The following is a 21666-nucleotide window of genomic DNA, read 5'->3' as shown; positions in this document are numbered from 1 at the left end:
CATGCACAAGTCCATGCAGGACCCGTAGAAGGTGCTCGATCTTTGCCATAGCCTTGGCGTCGGGTGTAGCCCGAGGGCTCTTGTCTATGGACACGCATGTTGCTATGTACGCCTGGTCACTGGAAGGAGCGAAGTGCTGGACTACGCTACGGACTCGGGGTTCGGCCCTGAACGCGAAGCCAAGACTTCCCTCCAGCCGTTCTCTCGGTTCTCTAGCCGCAACCCAGTAGTCGTCATAACGTGGATTGTTCAGCAGTGCCCGGTAAAGCTGAGCTATCACGCTTACTAGTCCATCTTCGTTCGACGGTACCTGCATGGCTGTGTCTGCAGGGATGAACTTCTGATACCCCTTCATGAAGGTGGTCACCTCCTGAGTCACAGACGACGCTTTAGGTCCCGGCTTATGCATAGATTCCGTTCCCATCGATACCGTTGAGGCTACTGCTTGAGGTGAGCTCTCAGCATCTGTCGGGCATTTTAGAAGCATGGTCGGTTGGATAGATTGAGGGGGAAGTTGAGAACTTTCGCAGGTATCAGCGCACGCCATCCCAACAGAGCTGGGTTCAAGTTGCTCCTGTGCCGATGATGGGACCCCGAACGGGCCGAACGAGAAACCCAGTCGAGAGAGATCGTAGACAAGCTCGATAACTGCGATATTGCAGAGTTCTGCCCAGTCCCACAGCAGCCAGAATATAACGTAGCCAATTTTCTCCAAGTGCTTGCTCTGGCTATCGCGGGGGTCCAGTACGTACCGGGTGGAAGATTAACCTGGCGTTACCAGGGTTTTGAATGCGGCTCCCTTCATCACATAGCGCATATCGGTCTCCCCTCTCATTTGAGCTGTATCCTTTCGATGTTGCAGCGAGAAAGACTTGTACACCCAATCCCATTGCAGCGCATCGCTTGCGTTTTCGTGTAGGAATCTTTTGATGAGCCCCGCGTATGTTTCGAGATCCCTGTTGCTCTCTTGCCTCAGATTCTCAATCTCGGTCCTGATCGCCTGTAACCCTGGGATGAAATCAGGGTTGTCAATGCATGCCTCTCCAAATCTTGCGACATGCGGTGTAAGCTGAGTGTCAATCGACCGTGAAACAGTGCTTTCGCGCGTCGTTCCTGTCGACGAAATGAGAGAGGGTGGAACAGCCGACTTCTGACGACTGGAGATAGGAGTACTCGGACTGATCAGTGAAATCTGATCGGTGTTGGTTCCACTGTAGGTTTCCCCCTGCCCTTCGTGATGCGACTGTCGTATAAAGAACAGTCTCAAATTGTCGCCTCTTCTCCTCAGGAAAGCCCTAGTCAACATTTCAACGTTGTAATACCTACCAAGGTGGACTTGTAAGACCAGAATGGAGGCATGGGCTTCGCGCAACTGCCGGACGAAGTCCAGGTCTCTCTCGTCTGGGACAGGTCCCAACGAGTCTTTCAGACCGATTACAGTCTGTGCTCGGCCCCCCCTCATTCTTGTTTGAAGCGAACGCTCATGTTGCTCGGTCAAACCTGCCCTCAGATGGATCAGTAGTCCCTGTAGATCTTCAGTCGAAGAGGAAAAATCATGTAACAAGTCCATGACTTCTCGAACGAAAACGTCAAGATCGTCACTAGGTCGGGGTAGGCGGCTCAGGGCCGTAGTGATCCTAGAGTGCCGGTCAGGTTCGGTACCGCTACATTGCTTCTTCGCTTCGCACAAGTTGGCGATATTCAGCGGCTGCATTGTAACCTGGGGAATTAGAAGTAGGACTATTTTGCGTTTGCAGACAGATGAGCAGAAGTCTGAGGGTCCAACGTCTTCCACTTAACCCTCATCCGTATTCTCGCTTAGCAGTATCGCACCGTATATATGTATAATATTCCTATCACGCACTGTCAGGGTTCTCACAGCTTTCCTTTGTTGTACCAATCGCCGCCTCAGCCGCTTTTACGTCCGCCCCAACAGGTGCTGTCAGCGGCCGAACGGCGTGACTGGTTAATTTGGCAACAATCTCCGCCGAAGGCCTTTACCATCCTAATGCTATCTTTCGCCTTGTCCTGCCCACACTAGCCAGCAGCCCTCCTTCTTCTAACCTTGACTGTCCCAACAGGTTACTATGCAGGGACAAGCCTTTATTATCGATAGTAGAGCACTCCGGTCTTGTGATCACATGCACATGAATTCCGGTCCTTTGTCCTCTTACTCGAAGCGGTACAGTATTGTGACAGTGCAACTGATTCGTTTGGTGAATGAGAAACGGAAAATCACGTCCTCATGGCTCTGAGACCGTTAATCACGAAATATCCACTTCCAATGATTCTGTTTCTCAATCCTTGTTACTCTATCCTGAGGCTTGACAGCGGTCGTCGTCGATCGATTGAGTGATACCGTTGGCTTATTAGTCAACAAAGGATATACCATGCATCTGCCTTGGGCAGAACGTTGGCAGAAATACGGCCTACCGGTTCAGCGCCCTGCACGACGTCAATCCGGGTGCTCTGTATGCAACTGCATGGCAAGTATACGACGAAGAGCCGAACGTTTGGATTATTGAGTCAGCGAATGGTCGTAGCATGGATATTTTACATACGATGATCATCATACAAGTAGAGGTGCTACAAGCTGTAGGAGCGGAACAGTTGACGAAACTATGTACACAAGGGGAACGCCCCCCAGGATCCTACGATAAATATTTCAACCCGCAAAGCGTATCAACACCCTCTTGCCGCACATCCCTCGGCGTCAGGGCTGGCATCCGATTATGTCAGTGTCCATCGAATCATGGTCAGATTGGGATAGCGTCGAGGATCTGGTTTGCGTCTGTGTAACGGTCAATGCCGCGAGGCTCGTCAGACAAACGGACGCTGAAGCCATATCAAGCGGACAGAAGGGGCTCACCTGAGGAAATCATGCCATCGAGGATCAGCTCATCGTCGAACGGGACATAGTCCGTTGTCCGCTGATATATGAACCAGTCGAAGCTCCGGTAGTTGCATCCCTGCTGAAATGATCAGTGACGGATGGAGCTGTTGGCTGGCACCACTCGGATCGAAGATAACCAAGAATACTGCATTGTTCGTTTCGGGTCTGCTCGGATATGTGCAAGACAACTATATCCATCATGCACTCTTTGCAGGAATTCATGCATTCTTGTCCTTGTTGGTCTGGACTTCTGCGCCTTGGATCCGGATGTATGAGAAACCACCTCAACTCAGGCCATTGCATTATAGATTGGGCAGTTTTTGTATTCGGCGAACCAGGGGGGTTTCGATAATGTGACAGCAGCAGGTCAGACCTTTCGTGCTCTAGCCCTTCCTGTCCTTGTTGTGCCAATTTTGACCACAGCTTATCCCTAATATCGTTGCAGAAATTGGTTCCCATTTGAACAAGTTCGTTAAAGTCACCGTCGTGACTACAAGATCGCAAGACACGAAGACAATTCAATCTCAGTCGATCTAAAATGAGAAGCTAGACTCACGAGTTTGCATCCATCGATTCGACCGTCATCATCCCACGCGCAGCTTCCCCAGATTCTTCATGAATGTCCGCGTGAGGCTCGAACGTTCCACAGGATTGTTCAGAGGAGACTATGTGAGACTGCGCCTCTGCAGGGGTTGTCCGACTGGATTCTTGTCGAGACAATAATGATTGAACTTGATCGTCGTAGGAAATGGCGCCTACAAACCCTGGATCTATGGTGTCAGCCGGAAGTGGAGTCGCGTCTTTGGCGACATAGTAGCATAAGCGATTCCCTACAATTCACGATCGTGGCACAACTCACTGTCCGTATAGGTCTCGTCACTGAATGATTGGGATAGACCCCGGAAAACCTCTGTATTAGCTGTTGGCGATTGTGTCGAGCGTGCAGAAAGATGGGCCGGAGTGCCTGCAGGCTCCGATCTATATGATTCTCGATCGATACTCCTGCTCGATTCAACATATGTATTGCATCAGATCAATGCTTGTCGGTCTTGAACCAGACTAATTGGTCCCGGCTTACTCGCGAGCGCATTCTGTCTGTTTCATTTCGCGATCAACGGTATTGGAAGGCTCGTCTTGGTTTGGGTCTTCCTGCGAACTGGGATCAATAGTCATTCCGCTGTCAAGATCGATCGAGTTAGACCTCGGATCGAGTAGACTTGTGCTTTGTTCTCTCGTGGTTTGGCACATAACAGTCTGGTGCACCTCATCGGTGATCGAACAGATCTCGGATAATATACCCTCGAGCTCGAGCGGTTGGAGTGCCTTTCTGGGATTTTTGTCAAACTTGGGATTGAGGACTGCCCGAATCTTTTGAAGGCTGAATTTTCGACCCTTGGCTGCCAGAATCCTGGTAGCGACCTTTTGCCAAAGTGGACTTTGCTTGCTGGAATAGTGCTCCATCAGTGACGTGCCTTGTCGCGCCCAATCATCCAGATTTTTTAGAGTTTCGTTTGTCTTGAAGGTGGTCAATATCTCCTCTGGCTCTATTCCGCAAAGTGAGAGTGCCTTCAAAAATTCGCCAGATGCCCTTACATAGCTATCCCTACCCTCGCACTTCTTGAGCTTTTCCATGATAAGAGGTATGCCCGACGCTATCCTCCCGGTCAAATTTGAAGTGAAGCGCATGCCAATCGGAGTTCTAGGGCACGTCGATGTCAAGGTATCAGTCTTTCAGTACATCTCATACATAAGACGGATAGACCCACGCTGAGCTTTGTTCTGATTGATACTGTTCTTCCAATACAAACGTATGGGAACGTCCACTACAGCGAGTCAACATGGTATCTTCCGACGCGAATGTATGGGAAGGTCCATCATAGTGCGCTATCACGATAGATTTGGGATCTTGGCTGTCAGATGCGAGGGACTACAAAATGATGGTAAAAGATAGGTCAGGACGAGATCGAGATTGCTAAGCCGGCTCGCACGTTTACCTCGCTCTGACTCCTGTCCAACTTAGTCCATTGTTGGGGGTACACTTCGAGAGTAAGGGGTACAGCTTTTTTTCTATTTTCCAGCAGCGCCTTGAGTTTGCCCACGGACATATCGGAATTCGGTCGGGTGGTTTGTATCAAAAGGCCAGTAAACAAGGCCCACGATGCGGGTAGATCTAGTTCGCAACGCTGCAGGAACGTCTGACCGATAACTTTCCATTCAGAAGGGTTTCGAGGGCTGCTCCGGAACCCAAGCGTTCTTAACCAAGAGATCAATTCTTCCGGGCTGAGCTGCGTGTCGTTGAGGATCAGGACCGCGTCCCTGACTCGAATGCAGAATGCGTGATCGATTCTGTTTCCCTCGCGAATGCCCTTCACCTCCCCGACCACCCGAGATATGATGCCTCTGTAGTCCGGAGGTGAAGTCGCTGGTTCAGCAGTGATCGTATCGGGATCCAGATTCATATCGGCGAATGCTTGCGATGAGTAGCCTTGCTCAAAGGCTAAACACGATGTAGCTGGATTCCAAGAAGGATTGGTGATTAGTCGAGGAGCCCAGAGAATGCCAGGACTTTTCCCTTATACCTTCACTAGGACTGATTGGCCTATGAGGGACAGCGTGGCCGGATGCTGAAATGCAGGACCCTCCTTTGTTCTGGATGATGATGTCTTGGCTGTGATTATTGTCGTGATCGAAGTCAGCGATGAGCAATATAGGAAAGCTACAGCAGAACGGCCACGGCGTTTTCGTAATTCTGGTAATTCTGGTATGAGGCCAGGTTATCTTGCAGTTCGGCCTTTACCCCTGAATCCCTCTGGGCAAGCGGAGTTGCAGTCTTCTTGAAGCCGTTACCCGGAAAGATCCCGACCAGCACTGGCTATCCGATCCGGATTGCCTTGGACAGAAGACCGCTGAAAATCAAGTCTACTCTATTGCCTCTGCATAATTTGCTTCGATTTCTGATTACCAGATCATCTATCAAAAGGGGGACAGGAAAGGGCTAATGTAGATGTCTTATTCAATACAATGGGTGCTGCCGAAGTCATGGGGCAAAGGCAAGCAAGATTGGGCGATCCGCAAATTGAGAAGCAACAAGCAACAAATGCCAAAAGCAAGCAAGACGACGCATAATGGAACAGAGACATAAAGAGTAGGAACGTTACAGTCTCGAATGATCCATCAACAAAGGTAGATATATGGGAGACTCCGTTTGGTTACGTACAACATCATGGTCAATCCACGGCCTCGGGCTAGACTCTCTGGTTAGCCTCAGCCGGAAGATTTCGTGCCCCTGACCGGGCCGGGACTCTCGCATGTTTGTATCGATCGGAGGAAGGATAGCTTGACTTTGATCATCGCAGTCCGTCTCGAGCAGAATCATTTGCGAGTATCAACTTCGGTATGTCAGCCAGACTAGAAATCTTACGTTGTGCTTGGTGATACAGCCGAATGAAGCTATACCGTCGATCGAGCCTAGATCACTATGGATTCAGCTTGTTGGTACATGACCTGAAACCGAAAAAGCACGAGAGAAAATGGAAGTGGACCTTGAAAAGCTGAGAAAACTAGATCTTCTGCAAACCGCGAGAGGTGAGCTGCTCCCTGGCTTACCGATCGAAACAAGAGGCGAATGCTGGGCTTTACATCGATACGAGATGGCATACCGCGGAGACTGAGATAGACAAATGACAAGACTTTGCTGAACAATACAAACACTAACTATTACATCCGCATAAACATGATAAATGAAGAGCAAAACCTATATCGAGCTGTGCCTATGGAATCATCGGGATTCATTCGAGGAGAGATCAGGCTGAGAGATATCAGAAAGGCCTCGACTGCTTGCGGATGCGAGTGATCCTACAGCGCTGCTTCCGACATGGGAGAAGTCTTCGCCATGAGAGTAGCCCCACAAATATTTGTAGATATGCTTTTCTAGGCTCGGTTCCTTTCTCCTGGGATATATGTCTGCTGCGGCGAGCCATTTGGTGAGCTCGACGCATTCTTCGACATCCTCGGTTCGTTCAGAGCGCAGGTGAGGAATACCTGGCACGAAATACCCCATCCCAGGCCTTCGAGCGATCTCCTCGATACCTTCTTGCACAACCTGGCTGTCTCGTAATGCCCTGGTCTCCAGAGCAAATAGCCGATTCCTCTTTTCTTTGGATAATTCAGTAGAGATTTCCCAATAGTGACCATGGCTCCCGTTCCAAGTATCGCCCAACTTGGACCTGAGGCCTTCGCAGAAATCTTTAGCGAGTCCAAGTTCAGCAAGATCTGTGGGATCTTCCTGCCCTTCTAGTCTAGACATTGGGCCCGTATCACCATATGATTGTTCACTTTGGGTATCGGTCCTGGTATACAGTCTGCTTATAAGTATACGCCAATGATCGCAACACAAGAGGCTTACATTTCGACGTCTACCGTATCTTCAACCTCAGGGCCTGTGCCTACTGGACTCTGGTCGATGTCCATACTAAACCCGTCATCTACGGAGGTTTGGTCTTGGGTTTGGTTAGTCTGTTGGGTGAAAACCTCAGACTGCATTTCCAAATCGAGGTCAGAACCGGAGGGTTGAATCTGCAACAGCGAGACCGAAGAAGTGTCGGAAGCGCCGAGATGTTCTTCATTCACTTTCTTTCCGATGTCGTCCAAGTTGGACCACCGTCGGGACCGGGTTGTAAACAGTTTGGCGCGACCTATGATGAAATTCAACATCCTTGTTCGACATGGAGACCCGTCTGGACGGGTGTCATAGATCAGAAGTCCTGTGACACGAATCCAATCACAATCGGCGGGTATCCCACTGTGTTTCAAGAGGGTTTCGCCGACTTCATCCCATTCGGTCAGACCCGGGTGTCGTGGTCGAGAAATACGCCGCGAATCCAGCCATTCGAACAGTCTTTGAGGGGGAAAGTGTACATCTTGAAAGATGTAGATCGCCTCTCGTACCCGAAGAAGATGTTCCTCACTGCGTTTGGCTCCCTTGGGGCTGGTCAACGTATTCAGCCCATCGAGTACCTTCTGCACTATCTGCTCTGCGGTCAAGGGATCACTTTCAGCGACACTCGAACTGATATTGGAGATCATATCCCGATTCGCCTGTGATAGCTGTCCGTAAAGGATACGCTTCAGATGTGGTTGTGAGACTCTTGCGAGTTCATATGCCTCGATTCACTTACGCCGAGGCTGTCCTGGTAGTGCATCTTCATATAGGCAACGATCTTACTAGCCGATGAGGGCTAAGCAGTATCGCTGACCCTGAACTTTGAAGCCTTCCTTTATCCTGATGACGCGTATCGATCACGCCTGACGACGTTATCAAAGCGACGCTTGGTAAGCTTTAGCTTGTTACATGAGATGAGGTGATAGGCTCGCCGCGATCGGGTCAAAAAGAGTTTAGAGAACCTGTGAGGTCTCAAAGACCATGCAGAACGGATTCCTCGGACAGGAAAATTGCTGTGGCGACGGCGATCGGATGGGTCGATCTCAAACGACATTTGTCGCGCACAGCTTGACGAGCTGACCAGGCATTGTTTGCAAGGGAGAAGTTAGTTTATGCCAGGCTTGTACTCATTCTATCTCGTATCTGTTACAGATAGGGCACAGATGTAGCACTGATTTGTGGATTGCATTAGATAAACAGCAAATCTCTTTTTACCTACGGCACGCGCGGTATCTATCGCGGGGGATTGCCGTTTCATTATCGTGTTTCAGCGCCCAACCAACGTTACCCGAAGCAGATAACGCGTCACCATGCATCGTAAATCTCCTTATGATCAAGATATTTTGAGAATTGGTTTCTGATCCTGGCAAACTTCAGCGCTTGAGCGCTGGTTTGTGGTCGAGTCTTGCCGAAACTTTCGCCGATACGCGCATGAGTTACAATCTGCTTCGTCGGATCGCGGATCAGGCCTTTGCCTAGAGCTTGAACCCCAGGACCCCAACAGGATACTGTCACACCAACTACTACTAGAGACAAACTGCCCACATAACGCGGCATTACAACATGGATTCTGGGGTTTCCATATACAAAGACATCAACGGACTGCAGCGGATGAAAAAACATCGGTATTCTCGAGAAAGCTTCTCAAAGCCCAACTAGACCAGACGTGCATGAAAGATGGTCCCCTCGACACTTTCCTTGAGATCGGCAGTAAACAGTCCATCGGAAACTGTTTCAGGAAAGGATGAGCCAGAAGACGATATGTTTTGCTGCGATGTGGACGATAAATCGGTGCCTGCAATTCTCTCTTGATTCTCTTTTTCGCCCCACATCTGAAGGGATCCTATCATCATCTTCGCGGTTGATTGGTGTTCGACTGTTCGCATACACCTATCGTTCAGCATAGCAGCCGCAAGCTGTAGTAGGATTTCGTTTGAGTCCATACGACGAGTTTGAGGCAGCAAATACCCTATGGCTTGGTGACGGGGGCTGATGGGATCTACCCAAAACCGTTGTTGGGACCACAGACGAGATACTTCCGTTAGTACTCGTACATCGGCTGTACCGATCTGCAGCAAGTAGATCTCCGTCCTGATCCTCTCAAAAAACGAGTTGTACGCGCTCCTCGAGTCTTGACAAATATCTTGCAAACGCTGTAGTCGTGCTTGCACGGCAGAGTGAAAGTCGACCGTTACAGACTCCACACGAACCAAGGTCGGGTCGACAGAACCCGTGCTGTATTCACTACCCGGCGCAGTGATAACACTACTAAAACCGGTCGACGAGGAAACTGCCATCTGCTGCAACTCCGCAGGTGGTAAGAGGCTGGAGTAGTCTGTCCTACTGAACGCGGGATGGCTAGCTGGTCGAAAGAGGTGAGCAGTCTGCGATGAAGGGAGATCCAATGACGACAGCGGGGGTAGGCGCGAGTTCTTTAAACTGTTTACCAGATTCTCATGGAATTTTTCGCTTCCGATCGTGTTTTTGATGTCGGATGCCAGGTACGTCCCATACTTCGCCGCTCTTTTCACAAGAATCCAGAGCAAGATCTCGTTCATGCTTGGTGAGAGCAGTGGTTCGGCAGTGAGGCGATCCGATAGCGATTTAACTACGGTAGACAGATGGAACGCCTTTGCAGCAGAGTCAACCTGTAGATTTCGGCTGAGTGACTCTCCCAGAAAAGAGCTCTTCGTCGCAAAGCTTCCCAGGAATTGCAGTAGCTCGTTGCTCATGTCGGAGCCGTAAGGAAGGTCAGCCAATCTCTCAGCCTCACTTTCAATCAACATTCTCATTCCTTCGCGTGCTTGGTTCTGCATCTGAGATTCCATCCTGTGTTCCGGTACCGGGTTGTTCGGAATGTGAAGGTATATTGCGCTAAAAAGGTATGCGGAACGCTCACTGAGAAACCAAGGGACAGAGGAAATGTCGCGCCGAGTCTTATATACCCACGAGGAAAGCGACTTTCGGCCAGAGAAACAGGTTATGCAACATCCTTTGTCTGCAAAAAGGACACGTTCGTCATTGAGCGCAAAGAGTGGACCGTAGCCGTCCGATGGGGTTTGGACCATCCACTATCACTGGAGTGCCTTTATCTGATTGATAGGGAGAGCAGAGGCGAGGATATTGTCAGTGCGCTTGCGAGATAATGCACAGAGATGTAGCGCTGATTGAACTGTTGCAGCTGACGGGAGGACTGAAGCGATACGAAAGCCTTTTGTAATGCTGCCTTACCGGTCAGCGGAACATCGCTTGACGCTGGGGTGAAATCGTCTCGCCGAACGTCTCTCCCGCGCATTCTTGTTTCATGATCGTGTTTCAGCACACAAGCGACGCGCAACCGAGATGACGCGCATTCGGTTCCGAGAGATCTCTGCCGGAAGCAAAAGATGACGCGTCGAACCGAACCTACGTCATCGCTCATCGATCGAGAGATCGAGCGGTTCAAGGAGTCGTCGAAGGGTGGAAAAGTGAGAAAAACTCTTCTTCACATCACCTCGACGTCATACTCGACTATACAACAAGGTCGGATCATCATCGACGATACTTCTCCAAACTATACCGAATCATATGATCCCCCCGAGGTACCTCGCCGTCATCCGCCGAACGACCTTACCCTCATCTTTATCGCCTTTATCCTCGCTCAACTTTAGCAATCGGTACATCCAGACCCGCCCACCCGTCTTTTCTTCCGACAAGGAGAAGTATAGACTTCCACGTGGATACGGGTGGTTTGAGAGGCATCTATTGATCAAACCAGAGTTCTGGGATCGGTTCGAGGACGAGCCTGATTTCGAGAGTGATCTGAGGAGATTTGAGAAATATAATAACAAGATGCCGCCTAAGGGGAGTAGCAAACGTAAAAGACCATCAGCATCAACATCAGCACCAGTAGGGGCAGGTGTAGACAAGGAGAATAAAGAAGAGGTAGAACTCTCAGCTCTTCCGAAGGATTCGACGCCCCCGCCGAATTTCGTAATGGAACAAGCTCATCATTACCACGTCGACCATCCTCACCCTCAACCCCCCACTTCGACTTCAGCCTCTAAAACTATATCTACGAACACAGAAGAACAAATCAGCGGTAACCTCGATCCGAACCCGGACGCAAACCCTGAAATCCTCGACGCACGCTCCGCCCTCCGAGCCAGTCCCGACGCTGACGAAGTCTCTGACATCAGACCTGGGGAGAAGAATACCGAAGAGTTTGAATTGGGGAGGGTCGTTGGGGAGGGAGAGGTCGGAGCGGGGGTGAAGGAGGATGCTGTGGAGCCTGCTGTGGAGAAGAAAGAGGTTGTGGGGGAGTTGAAGGAGAAGGTTGGGGGGAAGAGAGGCAGGGCAGCGAAAGGCGGGAATGCGAAGAAAGGGCCGGAGGTCAAGGTCGTCGATCAGGCTTATCCTACCAATTCTACTTCGGGGGAAAAGGACACGATTGACGTTCAGGTCAAGCGGGAGACCACCCCGCTGGCTACCGTCCAGCACACCAACACCACCGACAACGAGACCGAGACGACCCCAGCGAAAAAGGGTGGTAGGAAACCGACGAAAGCGTCCGTAGCTGCCAAAAAGGGCGCGGACGAGATCAAGGCTTTCGTCGCCGCCCAGGCTAAAGTCAAGAAAGAGCCCACAACTACCACCGATGAAGATGCCTCGGGGGCGAACGCTGGGGATGGGGATAATGGGGGGGATGGGCCGGATGGGGTGACGGACGATATGGATGCCAGGGAGAGGGAAGCTAAACGCCCTCCCCCGGTGAATTCCGATTACTTGCCTCTTCCCTGGAAAGGGAGGTTGGGATATGCGTGTCTGAATACGTATTTGAGGTTTAGCAACCCCCCGGTCTTTGCAAGTCGCACGTGTAGGATCCAGAGTATTCTCGATCACAGGTACCCGTTGACGAACCCTGACGAACCGGAACATGCGACCAAGAACCGGCCGGACAAGACCAAGACCCCCTCGGTGGAAAGGGGGATGGAATACGTCCAATCTATCGGCTTGGCCAACGCCAGAGACTGTGTAAAGATGATCAGGTGGAACGACAAGTATGGGATCAGGTTCATGAGGTTGTCCAGCGAGATGTTCCCGTTCGCGTCTCATGAAGAGTATGGGTATACGTTGGAGGGGTTTGCGAAGGAGGTCTTGGGGGAGGTTGGCAAGGTCGCAGCGGAGGTTGGGTGTCGGTTGACTACCCATCCGGGTCAGGTGGGTTCGCGGGTCACAGGTCGTGCTGTGGTAGATCGGTACGAGCTGATTGGAAATCTTATTGGGGGACGCCGGTGGGTAGTTTACGCAACTCGGATCGCCGCGACAACAGGTCATCGATAATGCCATCCGGGATTTGGAGTACCACGCCGAATTGCTGTCCCTGTTGAACATGCCGGAACAGCTCGATAGGGACGCAGTAATGATCCTGCACCTCGGCGGGGTCTTTGGGGATAAGGAAGCCACGCTCCAGAGGTTCAAGGAGAATTACCTCAAACTGTCCGACGAGGTCAAGAAGCGGCTGGTACTCGAGAACGACGACGTCTCGTGGAGCGTTCACGACCTCTTGCCGGTCTGCGAAGAGTTGAACATCCCCATGGTCCTGGATTTCCATCATCACAACATCATCTTCGACTCGACCCAGTTGAGGGAGGGGACCAAGGATATCATGGACCTCTACCCGAGGATCCGGGCGACCTGGACGAAAAAGGGTATCACGCAAAAGATGCACTATTCCGAGCCTTGCCCGGAGGCGATCACGGGGAGGGAGAGGAGGAAACATAACCCTCGACCGTTCACCTTGCCTCCCTGTGCGGACGATATGGACCTGATGATCGAAGCCAAGGACAAGGAACAGGCCGTCTTCGAGTTGATGAGGACGTTCAGGCTCCCCGGGTGGGACACGTTCAACAATATCGTGCCTTATCAGAGGGACGACGATAACAAGCCCGAACCGAGAAAGCCGGCGAAAAAGGCTAAGAAGAAGACCAAGAAGCAGTTGCAGGCCGAGGCGGAGGACCCGTCGTTGATAGAGGAGGAGCCCGAGGCGGACGTGCCGAAAAAAGAGGTCATCCCAGAGGAAGAGGTCGGGATGGGTGGCAAGTTCAACCGGGTCTACTGGCCGCCGGGTATGGAAGAGTGGTTGAGGCCGAAGAAGCGCGAGGTCAAGAAAAAGACGGGTGGGGCGGATGATGTGGATCCGGTTACGGGCCAGACGGACGCACAGGCGTTGGCAAATCCCACGCCAATGAACTTGAAACAGCGTCAGGCGGCAAAGGCGAAAAAGGCCGCTGCTGCTGCTACGGGTGCGGGGACGACGACGGATGAAGGAACGGATGTGGGTACGGATGCTGGGACGGACGCGACTGAGGCTAGCACGACGGCCAAACCCAAAAAGGCACCTGCAAAGAGGAAACCTGCGGCCAAGGCTAAGGTCCAAGTCGAGGAGGATGAGGAGGACGAGCTGACCCCGGTCGAAGAGGACGAGGATGATGCGAGTTCCCTGGACTTGGGATCGGATAGCGACGAGCCGGCGCCCAAGAAGGCCAAGACGAATGGGGCCAAGGCGGCACCGGTCAGACGGACGGGCAGAAAGGCGGCAGTGAAGAAGACTGGGAAGGGTTACAAGGAGGCGAGCAGTGGGAGCGAGATGGACGTCGATTAGAGACGGCTCGCAGGGGTCATCACGAAGAGTTTCTCAATAGAATGTCAACTGTATCTTACGAAAATGAAACGAGACATGGCAGAATCAACGTATAATGATCCGCGCTCAGTTTCATCGTACTTTGATAGGTTTAGGCATCCAGACAATATTGATCCAACCAGCTGTAGCCTGCATTGCTCCGGTGAGGTCAAGATGATGATGTTCTGGAACAGACCCACGACAACATGTACAGCGCCTTATAGGAATTCATATTGCATTCGTCAATTTACATGCATAATGGCGAAGAAGGGTTCGAGCACGTTTTCGGCTGCTTGTACGGTAAACCTGAGTATATCGTAATTCCGTCGTTCGCCTTTCCGCCCAATGTAGCCGGTCGATATCTCTCCATCGCGTGTGTATAATGTCGTTTTCTGGGCTTCGCGACGGTGGTGGTATACGGGGTTATGAGGCATCGGCAAGAACCTATCTCCAACTCGTTTTCTGTCTGGTATCATAAGTGAAGCACCCCGTTTCCAATTCGTATTCTCGTATTTTCCATGATTATCGTATTTCAGCCTTCATATGTTGCCTTTTCGCAACAGCCGGTATGAAGATCCAATTTGATCAATAAGGCATGTTGTAGAACCCAGCCGAAGTCGCACTCAGAGGAGCCGCTCCGCCGTTTCCAAGGTTGACGGTCGGCGAATAGGTCCCCCCATATCTACCGCCCTGGAATTGCTGCTGCTGCTGTTGCCTCTGCAGGTTCGGACTTTGGGTGTGGCTGGGGCTATAGCTCTGTTGAGGATCGTGAATGTATTGGTATTGATCTTGCGATGGGGACTGCGGGTGCTGCTGCAAGTATGCCCCAGCTGTCCCGCTCAACGTCTTCAAGTCCAAAGATTGAGTTCGGGCCGTCGCGATTCGCAATCGCTGAGCGAGTCCTTTGGGTTGAGCGATCTCCTCTGGGATGCTTTCGAAAGGAGAGGACTATTGACGTCCAAAAGGTTCGCTCGCATTCAACACATGACCCGACTTGTGACGCGGTCGAAAATATCCTAACTCACGTTGCCAGTTCGTTCCATCCAATCCATCGTCATTGAAGGGTCCAACGATCCGGTCTTGCCATTCTTCACAGTCTGCCGGAAGTTTCGGTTTTCATATTGAACAGGCGGTTCCGATCCAGCCCGTGAGAAAACGATCGAGTTGGCACCGGCAGCTGAATGAGGGACAAGCCTAGATGTCAGTTCGAAGTCACGCCGCCTTTCTGCAGACATGTCAAGGCATGAACCCACCCTCATTGCCCCAAGGCGAGAAGGACGAGGCGGACACTTCCGGTCGTTGTCGCTCGGCAAAGAACCTCTCCAAGATGTTCTTGGCGACCTCGAACCTAGCAGTGTCCCTAATCCCGCTGACGAATGTAACCCCGATCATGCGATCGTCTCGGAACATGCTACTCAAGCGCACCGAGACCGCAGTCGAGTCGAGAACGTTCTGCGCACAGGTATGCCAGTCCGGAAGATCGAGTGGATGAACGTTGGTGCGAATCACGGCCAGACGTTCGAGAGGAACGAGCGACTGAGAAACAAGAAGAGATCAACCAATCAGATCTGGTCGAGCGATGCTGATCGCTCCACTCACCTTCAGGATCGGTTCGATCGCGGGCAAAACGGCAATGGACGAGTACACCTCGATCCCATCGATTCCCCTCTCTCTCGGTAGACACCGGATGGCAGCCCCGAACTTGTCTTGCCACTGATGCAAGGCCGGATTGGCCTGGATCGAGGCGTGGTATGCGCGAGGTATAGGCATCACATAACGGGGCGCATAGTAGCGGGTCTGTAAAGAAACGGCAGGTTCAGCGAGCCATTTGAGGAACAGTGCTCGTCAAATTGAGCTGCTCTTACCTCTTCCGGAACATGCTCCATGACGATGTCTTTGACCCTTTCAATGACTGCTGCGTTCTTGGCGGGCGTGATGATGAGCACATTGTCCTCGTTGTCTGCATGTACCTTAGCGTTAGCGTGCGGTTCGTCAACATGAATCGCCTCAGGACGTACCTTGGTGACCTCCAAACTCGGCCCACTGTTCTGCAGAAGAGAATCGCACGGCCACGTTGTGACGGTACATGATCTCTTGAATATTCTTTCCGTTCCTCCCGATGATCTTGCGGTGGAAGGCTTCGGGCAGGTAGAACGAGGTCTCGGCGGGCAACTCCTCTTGTAGCACTCCGAGCGCGATGGCGACACTAGCGATACTCTCACTGCGGATATCGAGGGTGAAGAGTCGATCACCTAGGATTATCAGAGCTTAAAATCAGTTCCGAACTTGGCGCAGATGATGGTGAATCCACTTACTAGCAGGAACGAGCTGGATCTTGGCGTTGGACTTGCGAGACATGGAGACAATCTTGCCCATTCCCTTGCCGCCCAAAAAGTCCTGGTGCTCAATCAGAGGTTGCACTTGAAACTGCACATGCGTAGCGTAGCCCTGCGATTCGAAACAGAACAGGTGAGACCAGAGTCTTGTCCATGACATGGCTCATGCGCAGCACTCACAAGGCTGGTCGGATTCTCGAGCATATCGAAGACCCTCCTCGCTCCCGAGATCCCGGACTCGCCTGAGAACGCTTCGATACAGCCAGCACCGGCAGCCATCTCGACATCCGTCTCGACTGCGAGCTTCCTTGCTTGCTCCTCAGTGTCGTACCGCTTAGTCACATTGGGCGTCTCAATCGTCCAAGCCGCAGCCAGACAAGTGTCCGTGACCAATCGGATCACGTGTTTGAGTGTGCGTCTAATACTGACTTCGTGGTCGCCCAAGACCGTGACCATGCCAACGCGACTTCCAGGTACGAGCCTGATCGTGCAGCCATTATCAAACATGATTTTACGGACTTGTTCCGAGCTGGTGGAATGATGAGATAGGTAGTCAGCCTAGGCGACCACGTCGATTCTAGAGCAGGAAGTTGCCTCACCGTTCGTGAATCAACCAGTCCAGCTTTCGAGGACTTAGCGGCGACTGGAAAGTACCGACAGCTGCATTCTGTAGCGATGAGGTGGTTGCATCAGCATCAGATCGTGATATCGATGGTAGAAAAGAAACTTACCTTCTCGAATGCCGACCTTAGCAACCACTCCTTGGCGTTCAAGACGCGCACAGCTGAAGCCCCAGTGATGTAGACGATGTCCCTGTTGATCCCGGGAGCGGCGTTCAAGCCAGGCGAGATGGTCCCTGGCGAGGCCCAACCCGAATGCGTAGGCGTGGGTGACAAGGTCAAAGGAAGCTGACCAGGACTGAGCGTCAAATTGTTCGTAACGCTAGCATAAGGCTGTTGATGCATGCTGAGCGCGCTCAGTCCCGCAGCAAGGTCTGGGACGGTCGGGTCGGTCAAGCCTGGAATGCCCGTGACGGGTCCGGTCGGGGGTGCAGGACCGAACCCAGCTCCAAGTCCCGGCGAGACGGCTCCAACGAGCGGTAATTGACCTCCTCCCAAGAACGGTGAGAATCGTAAAGGCGGACTCATGACGGGGCTCAAGCTACCATAGCTCGCCTGCTCTTCGACTTGTACGAGACGGCCCTCCGGGATATAGATGTTGGTCTCGGTCGCACTCATAACGTGGTTGATGGCGCCGTTCTTCCTTCCTGCCACGATCCTATGCAACCTCTCCGGAATTTCAATCGTCTCGACGTGCAAGCCGTTGAGCTCGTCCGAGAGTACGAGCAACAAGGTCTTGGCGGATGCTACCGCTTGTCTGAGACCCTGGACGACAATGACGCAGGTTCCTTCCTTGATGAAGCCCATGTTTTCGAACGTCTGGTTGAGGAGTTCCTCTTGCAGCTGTTCCCGATCCATGATTCCCGAGAACCGATGAGAGGCGGGCGAGGGTGTCGATTCGGTCACCCCGGTAGGGAAGAAACGACTCGAGGTCGCCGAGCGAGGCGGCAAGTCTAGACTACCTTGTCGACTGCTGGGTTTCTGTCCGATGACGCCAGCACCGTCTTGTCCCCCCATGCCGGGCAGCTCCATGTGCATACTCTCGGGTGAATCCATGACGATGCCCGCGTCCGCTGGAGGTAGAGCCTCTTCCGGCTTCGTGTTATTACTGCTCCATAGCGTGCCACCAGGTCTCCTCGTCTGGCTTGCAACCGTAGATCCTGAACCGCGTCTCCGCCTCGCCGAGCCAGTTCCGCCGCCGACGCCTCCGTGTCTCCTGACGACCGGGTCGTCGATGGTCAACAACACTCCGGTCTTCATGGCGATATCGTTCAATTTGGCCCTGACTTCCGGAATGATGGTGTTGGGCGAAAGACCACTACCGATGCTTGTCCTCGAGGGAAAGAGGGCGGACAAGGTGTAGACTTGGGTGAGGGGGAAACTGACTTCGGCCTTGGCCTGCCGTAACAACCAACAATCATGTCGAAATCAGCAATCACGAACCGCATGACCGTGCGAGTGCGGTACACCAACAACGAAAACTCACCTCCGGCGTGATCTCCCTCCTCAACGCGCTCTTGGCGAACAACACCTTGGCATAACTCCCCCTAAACCTGAACAAGAACCTCCATTCCCCCTTTCCCTCCCCTCCAAACTGCTCCAAACCGCGTCTCCTCTCCTGTTGCTGTTGTTGTTGCTCCGCCCCGGCCGTAAGACCCGGTACGAGAGGTACCTCCCTTATCTCTTCTTTAGGGATGGGGGTGTGGGGCCTGACGAGCTGGACGTCGATGCTCACTCCGGAAGAGGTGGAGACGAGCGTGGCGAGCGATCGAGCCCAGGAGAGGGTCAAGGGCCGGTCACCGTCTTGAACGATGACCTCGTCCGGGTCCACTTGGTCGGCGTTGTCATTCTCATCATCTGCGTCCTCTTTCTTCTGATCGGGCTTGTCTTGCTCGGCTTCGTCCTCGCCCTCATCAACCGGTTCGATCAGGGTTTCATCCTTGACGACCCCTCCAAACCAAAGTTCTTGGACCGTCTTCGTCCGTCTCCCCGCCCTGGCCCGCGAGGGGAACGTCGCCGATGAAGCCGAACCCGAACCCGAATCTTTCATCCCCGTACCCGTACCCGACTTTGAACCATCGCCACTTTCATCTTGTCGTTCTCCACCTTGGTCTGATTCTTGCCGTACGCTATTGCCATCCGCACCTGATTTCAACCCGGAAACGCTCCCTCCCAGGTTCCCGATCCCGCCAAACGTCTTTTGCCTCCCAACGGTCATCCCTTGACCCTGCGCATCCCGTTCCCTGTACCCAGGGTAAGGCGAATACTCGGCCGACCCGCCTTCGAGCTCGGTAGGGAACGGGGAGTAAGGGTCGGTAAGGCCGGGATCTTCTTGGCTCGTAGGTGTTTGTGAGGTGGGGTTCGTATCCGGATTAGGAGGGGTCGAGGTCGATGTGTTCGGGCCAGGGGAAGAGGTAGGGAAAGGAGCCATGGTGACCGATCGCCCTGGGAGTCCTCTCGTAGCCGTGTTCGTACCCCCGGCATCTCGTTCTGCTGACCTGACGCCGCCGAAGTGGGATTGTGATGGCGATTGCATCTGCAAAGAATGCCCAGGACCCGACCCTTGTTGCCCCCCAAACTGGGTAGAACTCGAACCTCTCTGAACGGGTAAAGAAGCTTGTCTAACCGGTCCCCCACCCCCACCAGCACCACCAACAGCACCACCTCCTCGTCCGAGTCCAAAGCCCAACCCGGCTTCCGTGGAGAGCGTCGTACCCCTACTCTGGCTCGCACTAGAGTTCGAAGCCGAGTTGTTGGAATTGGCATTCGAGGTAAAGTTCGAGGTGGTTGGAGAATCGACGGTGGTAGTCCCTCTAGGCGGGTAAGCCCAGAAGAGCGTGTGCGTGGTCTCCATCTCAGAAATGTCTGTTCTGTCTCTTCCTGCCTTCGTTGCGTTCTCGGTAGAAGCTCGGTTTGACTTTTGGTGTTGAATTTCAAGAGGTGGTCGTGATGACGCAGAGATGGTGGTTCAAGAAGAGTGGGAGTAGATGCGGTTGTGATTGTGGTTGTGCTCGTTGGTCGTTGTTCGTCTCTAGAGACCGAGAAGGCCTGGTGTCGTCAAAGATCCGAGAGAGTCGAGAAGGAGGAAAGGCGAAGGGGTATAGTGGTGTAGATGGGTAAAGGATGCGTGGATGTACCGATTCGATTTTGATATCGATGATTGGTTGTTCTACTGAGATTGCTGGAGATGTGGGTATATGCGGTGATGTTGATGTCGGCTGTTATTGTTGTTGTCGATGCTACTGCTCTTTATAAGTTGTGTTGTTGTTCAAGTTGACGATGTGCTGTCGTCGTCCCGAGGTCGATGATGGATATGATGGGATCAAATCTTTTCACACTTCTCTCTTTGATGGATCCTTGATGCTCGTTCCTCGGACCCGAAAATAAGAGTCGTCCCTCTCCTTCCCCCTGCTGCTGATGCTGTTGCTCAATGCACACCCTCCTTTGATCGATCCACCTTCTCGGATCTGATTTGATTGTCGCCGTGGATATTCGATGCGATACGATGATCACGAAACGAAACGCCCCTGACCGTGGGGTTCTCCTCCTCTTGCTCTTGTGCCGCCGGTCCACACCAGATCGACGCTAGAAAACCTGGTTCGACCTTGTTCTTCAATTAGATCCACCGATAAAGGACCCCTAGTCCTAATCCCCTGATCTACACCTGTCACTCTTAGCGATGTTCTTGCTGTTGATGACGAAACCCTCCCAAGTACCCCGTTTCGTCTCCAACCCCCTGTCTCCGTATGTCTGGAGAATTTGGGGTCCTCGCCTTTTGATCCAAAGGACTCTCGACACCCTACAACTTCTTTTTCGATCCTTCTTCTCGCGTAGAACCGACGATCCACCTGGAGGTTGATCTTGGTCTTGATCGTACCTTTTAACTCGGTGTCGTCGTCGTCGAAAAGGTGTTGAAGGAAACCTCCCGGTCGCAGTCGTCTCAAGATGTCGAGGATGACGAGACGTTGCTGTTAGAGGAAATCCACCCGATGTCCCAGGTCCGATATTTCTCTGCTCTGCGCCCAGGATGCAGGTAGCGGGTAAGAGTCCGTAAGGTTGCGGTAGCAAGTGTCGAAACTTGATTGGAGGTCGAGGTGAACTTCGAGCCTGAGGTATTCGAGGAGGGTATAGGTCGAAGGGGTATATACGGATCGAGATGAAGATCCAAGGTAGGGTATAAGGGTATACTGTATATTCCAGGTATTCAGGAATTAGGAATCCAACCAGAGAACCCTCTCGGCGTCCGGGTCGAGTCCGGCTGAAGTTCCTCTATTTTATTGGTGGGAATGTTCTATCTCGGACAAGACGATCGAAGACCAAGACTAGGTCCAATATCGACCTCTGTCAAGTTAAAGATTATAGTGGTAGTGACGATCTCCGTCTTACAGCTGAGCAAATTGTAACGACTCTAGCACGTCAGAGATCAGAGATTAATCGGATCTCGTGACCCCTTTCCCGGCTTCCGGATCCTGCCCCTGCGTACGAATCCCCCCTTGACCGAGGCTGAGGCTTTTTACCGAGGAAGGAATGGAAGGTTGAGTGTGGGTGCGCGTCGCCTCAGCCTCGACCGCCTTGGCGCTTGCGCTACGTTATAGTGTAGGTTACAGACGAGTAATTGGGTGAGGAGGTGGAGAGGGAAGGATAGGTACTCGGAGTTGAACTTGTTGACGATCGGGTGTGTTTATCAGGGAAGGGTGATGAGTCAGGAGCAGGAT

At 52.4% G+C, this 21666-nt stretch overlaps 5 protein-coding genes across 5 annotated transcripts; 1 reads left to right on the top strand and 4 right to left on the bottom strand.

Annotated features, from left to right (window-relative positions):
• Window positions 1–3838: 3838 nt before the first annotated feature.
• On the bottom strand, window positions 3839–4998 carry HD553DRAFT_351143 (uncharacterized protein; the record flags this gene model as incomplete). Its single annotated transcript, XM_046183594.1, has 5 exons — window positions 3839–3895; window positions 3972–4437; window positions 4501–4592; window positions 4660–4820; window positions 4888–4998. Coding segments are annotated over 5 exons (885 nt in total), but the record flags the coding sequence as incomplete, so codon positions are not given.
• Window positions 4999–6671: 1673 nt separating this feature from the next.
• HD553DRAFT_343604 (uncharacterized protein) lies at window positions 6672–8094 on the bottom strand (the record flags this gene model as incomplete). Its single annotated transcript, XM_046182890.1, has 4 exons — window positions 6672–7119; window positions 7299–7587; window positions 7678–7999; window positions 8071–8094. The coding sequence occupies 4 exons, from the start codon at window positions 8092–8094 to the stop codon at window positions 6672–6674; spliced, it is 1083 nt and encodes a 360-aa protein (XP_046035121.1).
• A 545-nt stretch (window positions 8095–8639) lies between these two features.
• HD553DRAFT_325073 (uncharacterized protein) lies at window positions 8640–10162 on the bottom strand (the record flags this gene model as incomplete). The annotated part of the gene is made up of 2 exons (XM_046181563.1): window positions 8640–8936; window positions 9026–10162. 2 exons carry the CDS (start codon window positions 10160–10162, stop codon window positions 8640–8642), a joined length of 1434 nt encoding a protein of 477 aa, XP_046035120.1.
• Window positions 10163–11363: 1201 nt separating this feature from the next.
• Window positions 11364–14180, top strand: HD553DRAFT_358258 (UV-endonuclease UvdE-domain-containing protein; the record flags this gene model as incomplete). The annotated part of the gene is made up of 3 exons (XM_046183906.1): window positions 11364–11498; window positions 11694–12533; window positions 12616–14180. Coding segments are annotated over 3 exons (2337 nt in total), but the record flags the coding sequence as incomplete, so codon positions are not given.
• Window position 14181: 1 nt separating this feature from the next.
• Window positions 14182–20217, bottom strand: HD553DRAFT_67793 (uncharacterized protein). The gene is made up of 11 exons (XM_046184412.1): window positions 18438–20217; window positions 17063–18349; window positions 16931–16998; window positions 16512–16860; window positions 16311–16443; window positions 16014–16247; window positions 15861–15955; window positions 15595–15792; window positions 15249–15531; window positions 15021–15172; window positions 14182–14943 (listed from the first exon to the last, which is right to left on the bottom strand). The coding sequence occupies exons 1-11, from the start codon at window positions 19803–19805 to the stop codon at window positions 14581–14583; spliced, it is 4530 nt and encodes a 1509-aa protein (XP_046035118.1). The 5' UTR covers window positions 19806–20217; the 3' UTR covers window positions 14182–14580.
• Between the last annotated feature and the right edge of the window lie 1449 nt (window positions 20218–21666).

The sequence above is a fragment of the Filobasidium floriforme genome (genome assembly GCF_021052385.1).
Source record: "Filobasidium floriforme strain CBS 6241 chromosome Unknown HD553scaffold_16, whole genome shotgun sequence".
Classification (NCBI taxonomy): Eukaryota; Fungi; Basidiomycota; class Tremellomycetes; order Filobasidiales; family Filobasidiaceae; genus Filobasidium; species Filobasidium floriforme.
The sequence above is the reverse complement of the archived record's forward strand: the minus strand, read 5'-3'. Positions and strand labels throughout refer to the sequence as shown.

Bases quoted from the DNA above. Each gene is read 5' to 3' on its own strand.
- HD553DRAFT_67793 (XM_046184412.1), bottom strand. From the start codon at position 19,805: ATGGAGACCACGCACACGCTCTTCTGGGCTTACCCGCCTAGAGGGACT. The intron at 16,248-16,310 runs GTAAGTGGATTC...TGATAATCCTAG, and splicing joins GATCCAGCTCGTTCCTGCTA to GTGATCGACTCTTCACCCTC. The intron at 15,793-15,860 runs GTAAGAGCAGCT...GTTTCTTTACAG, and splicing joins TGGAGCATGTTCCGGAAGAG to ACCCGCTACTATGCGCCCCG.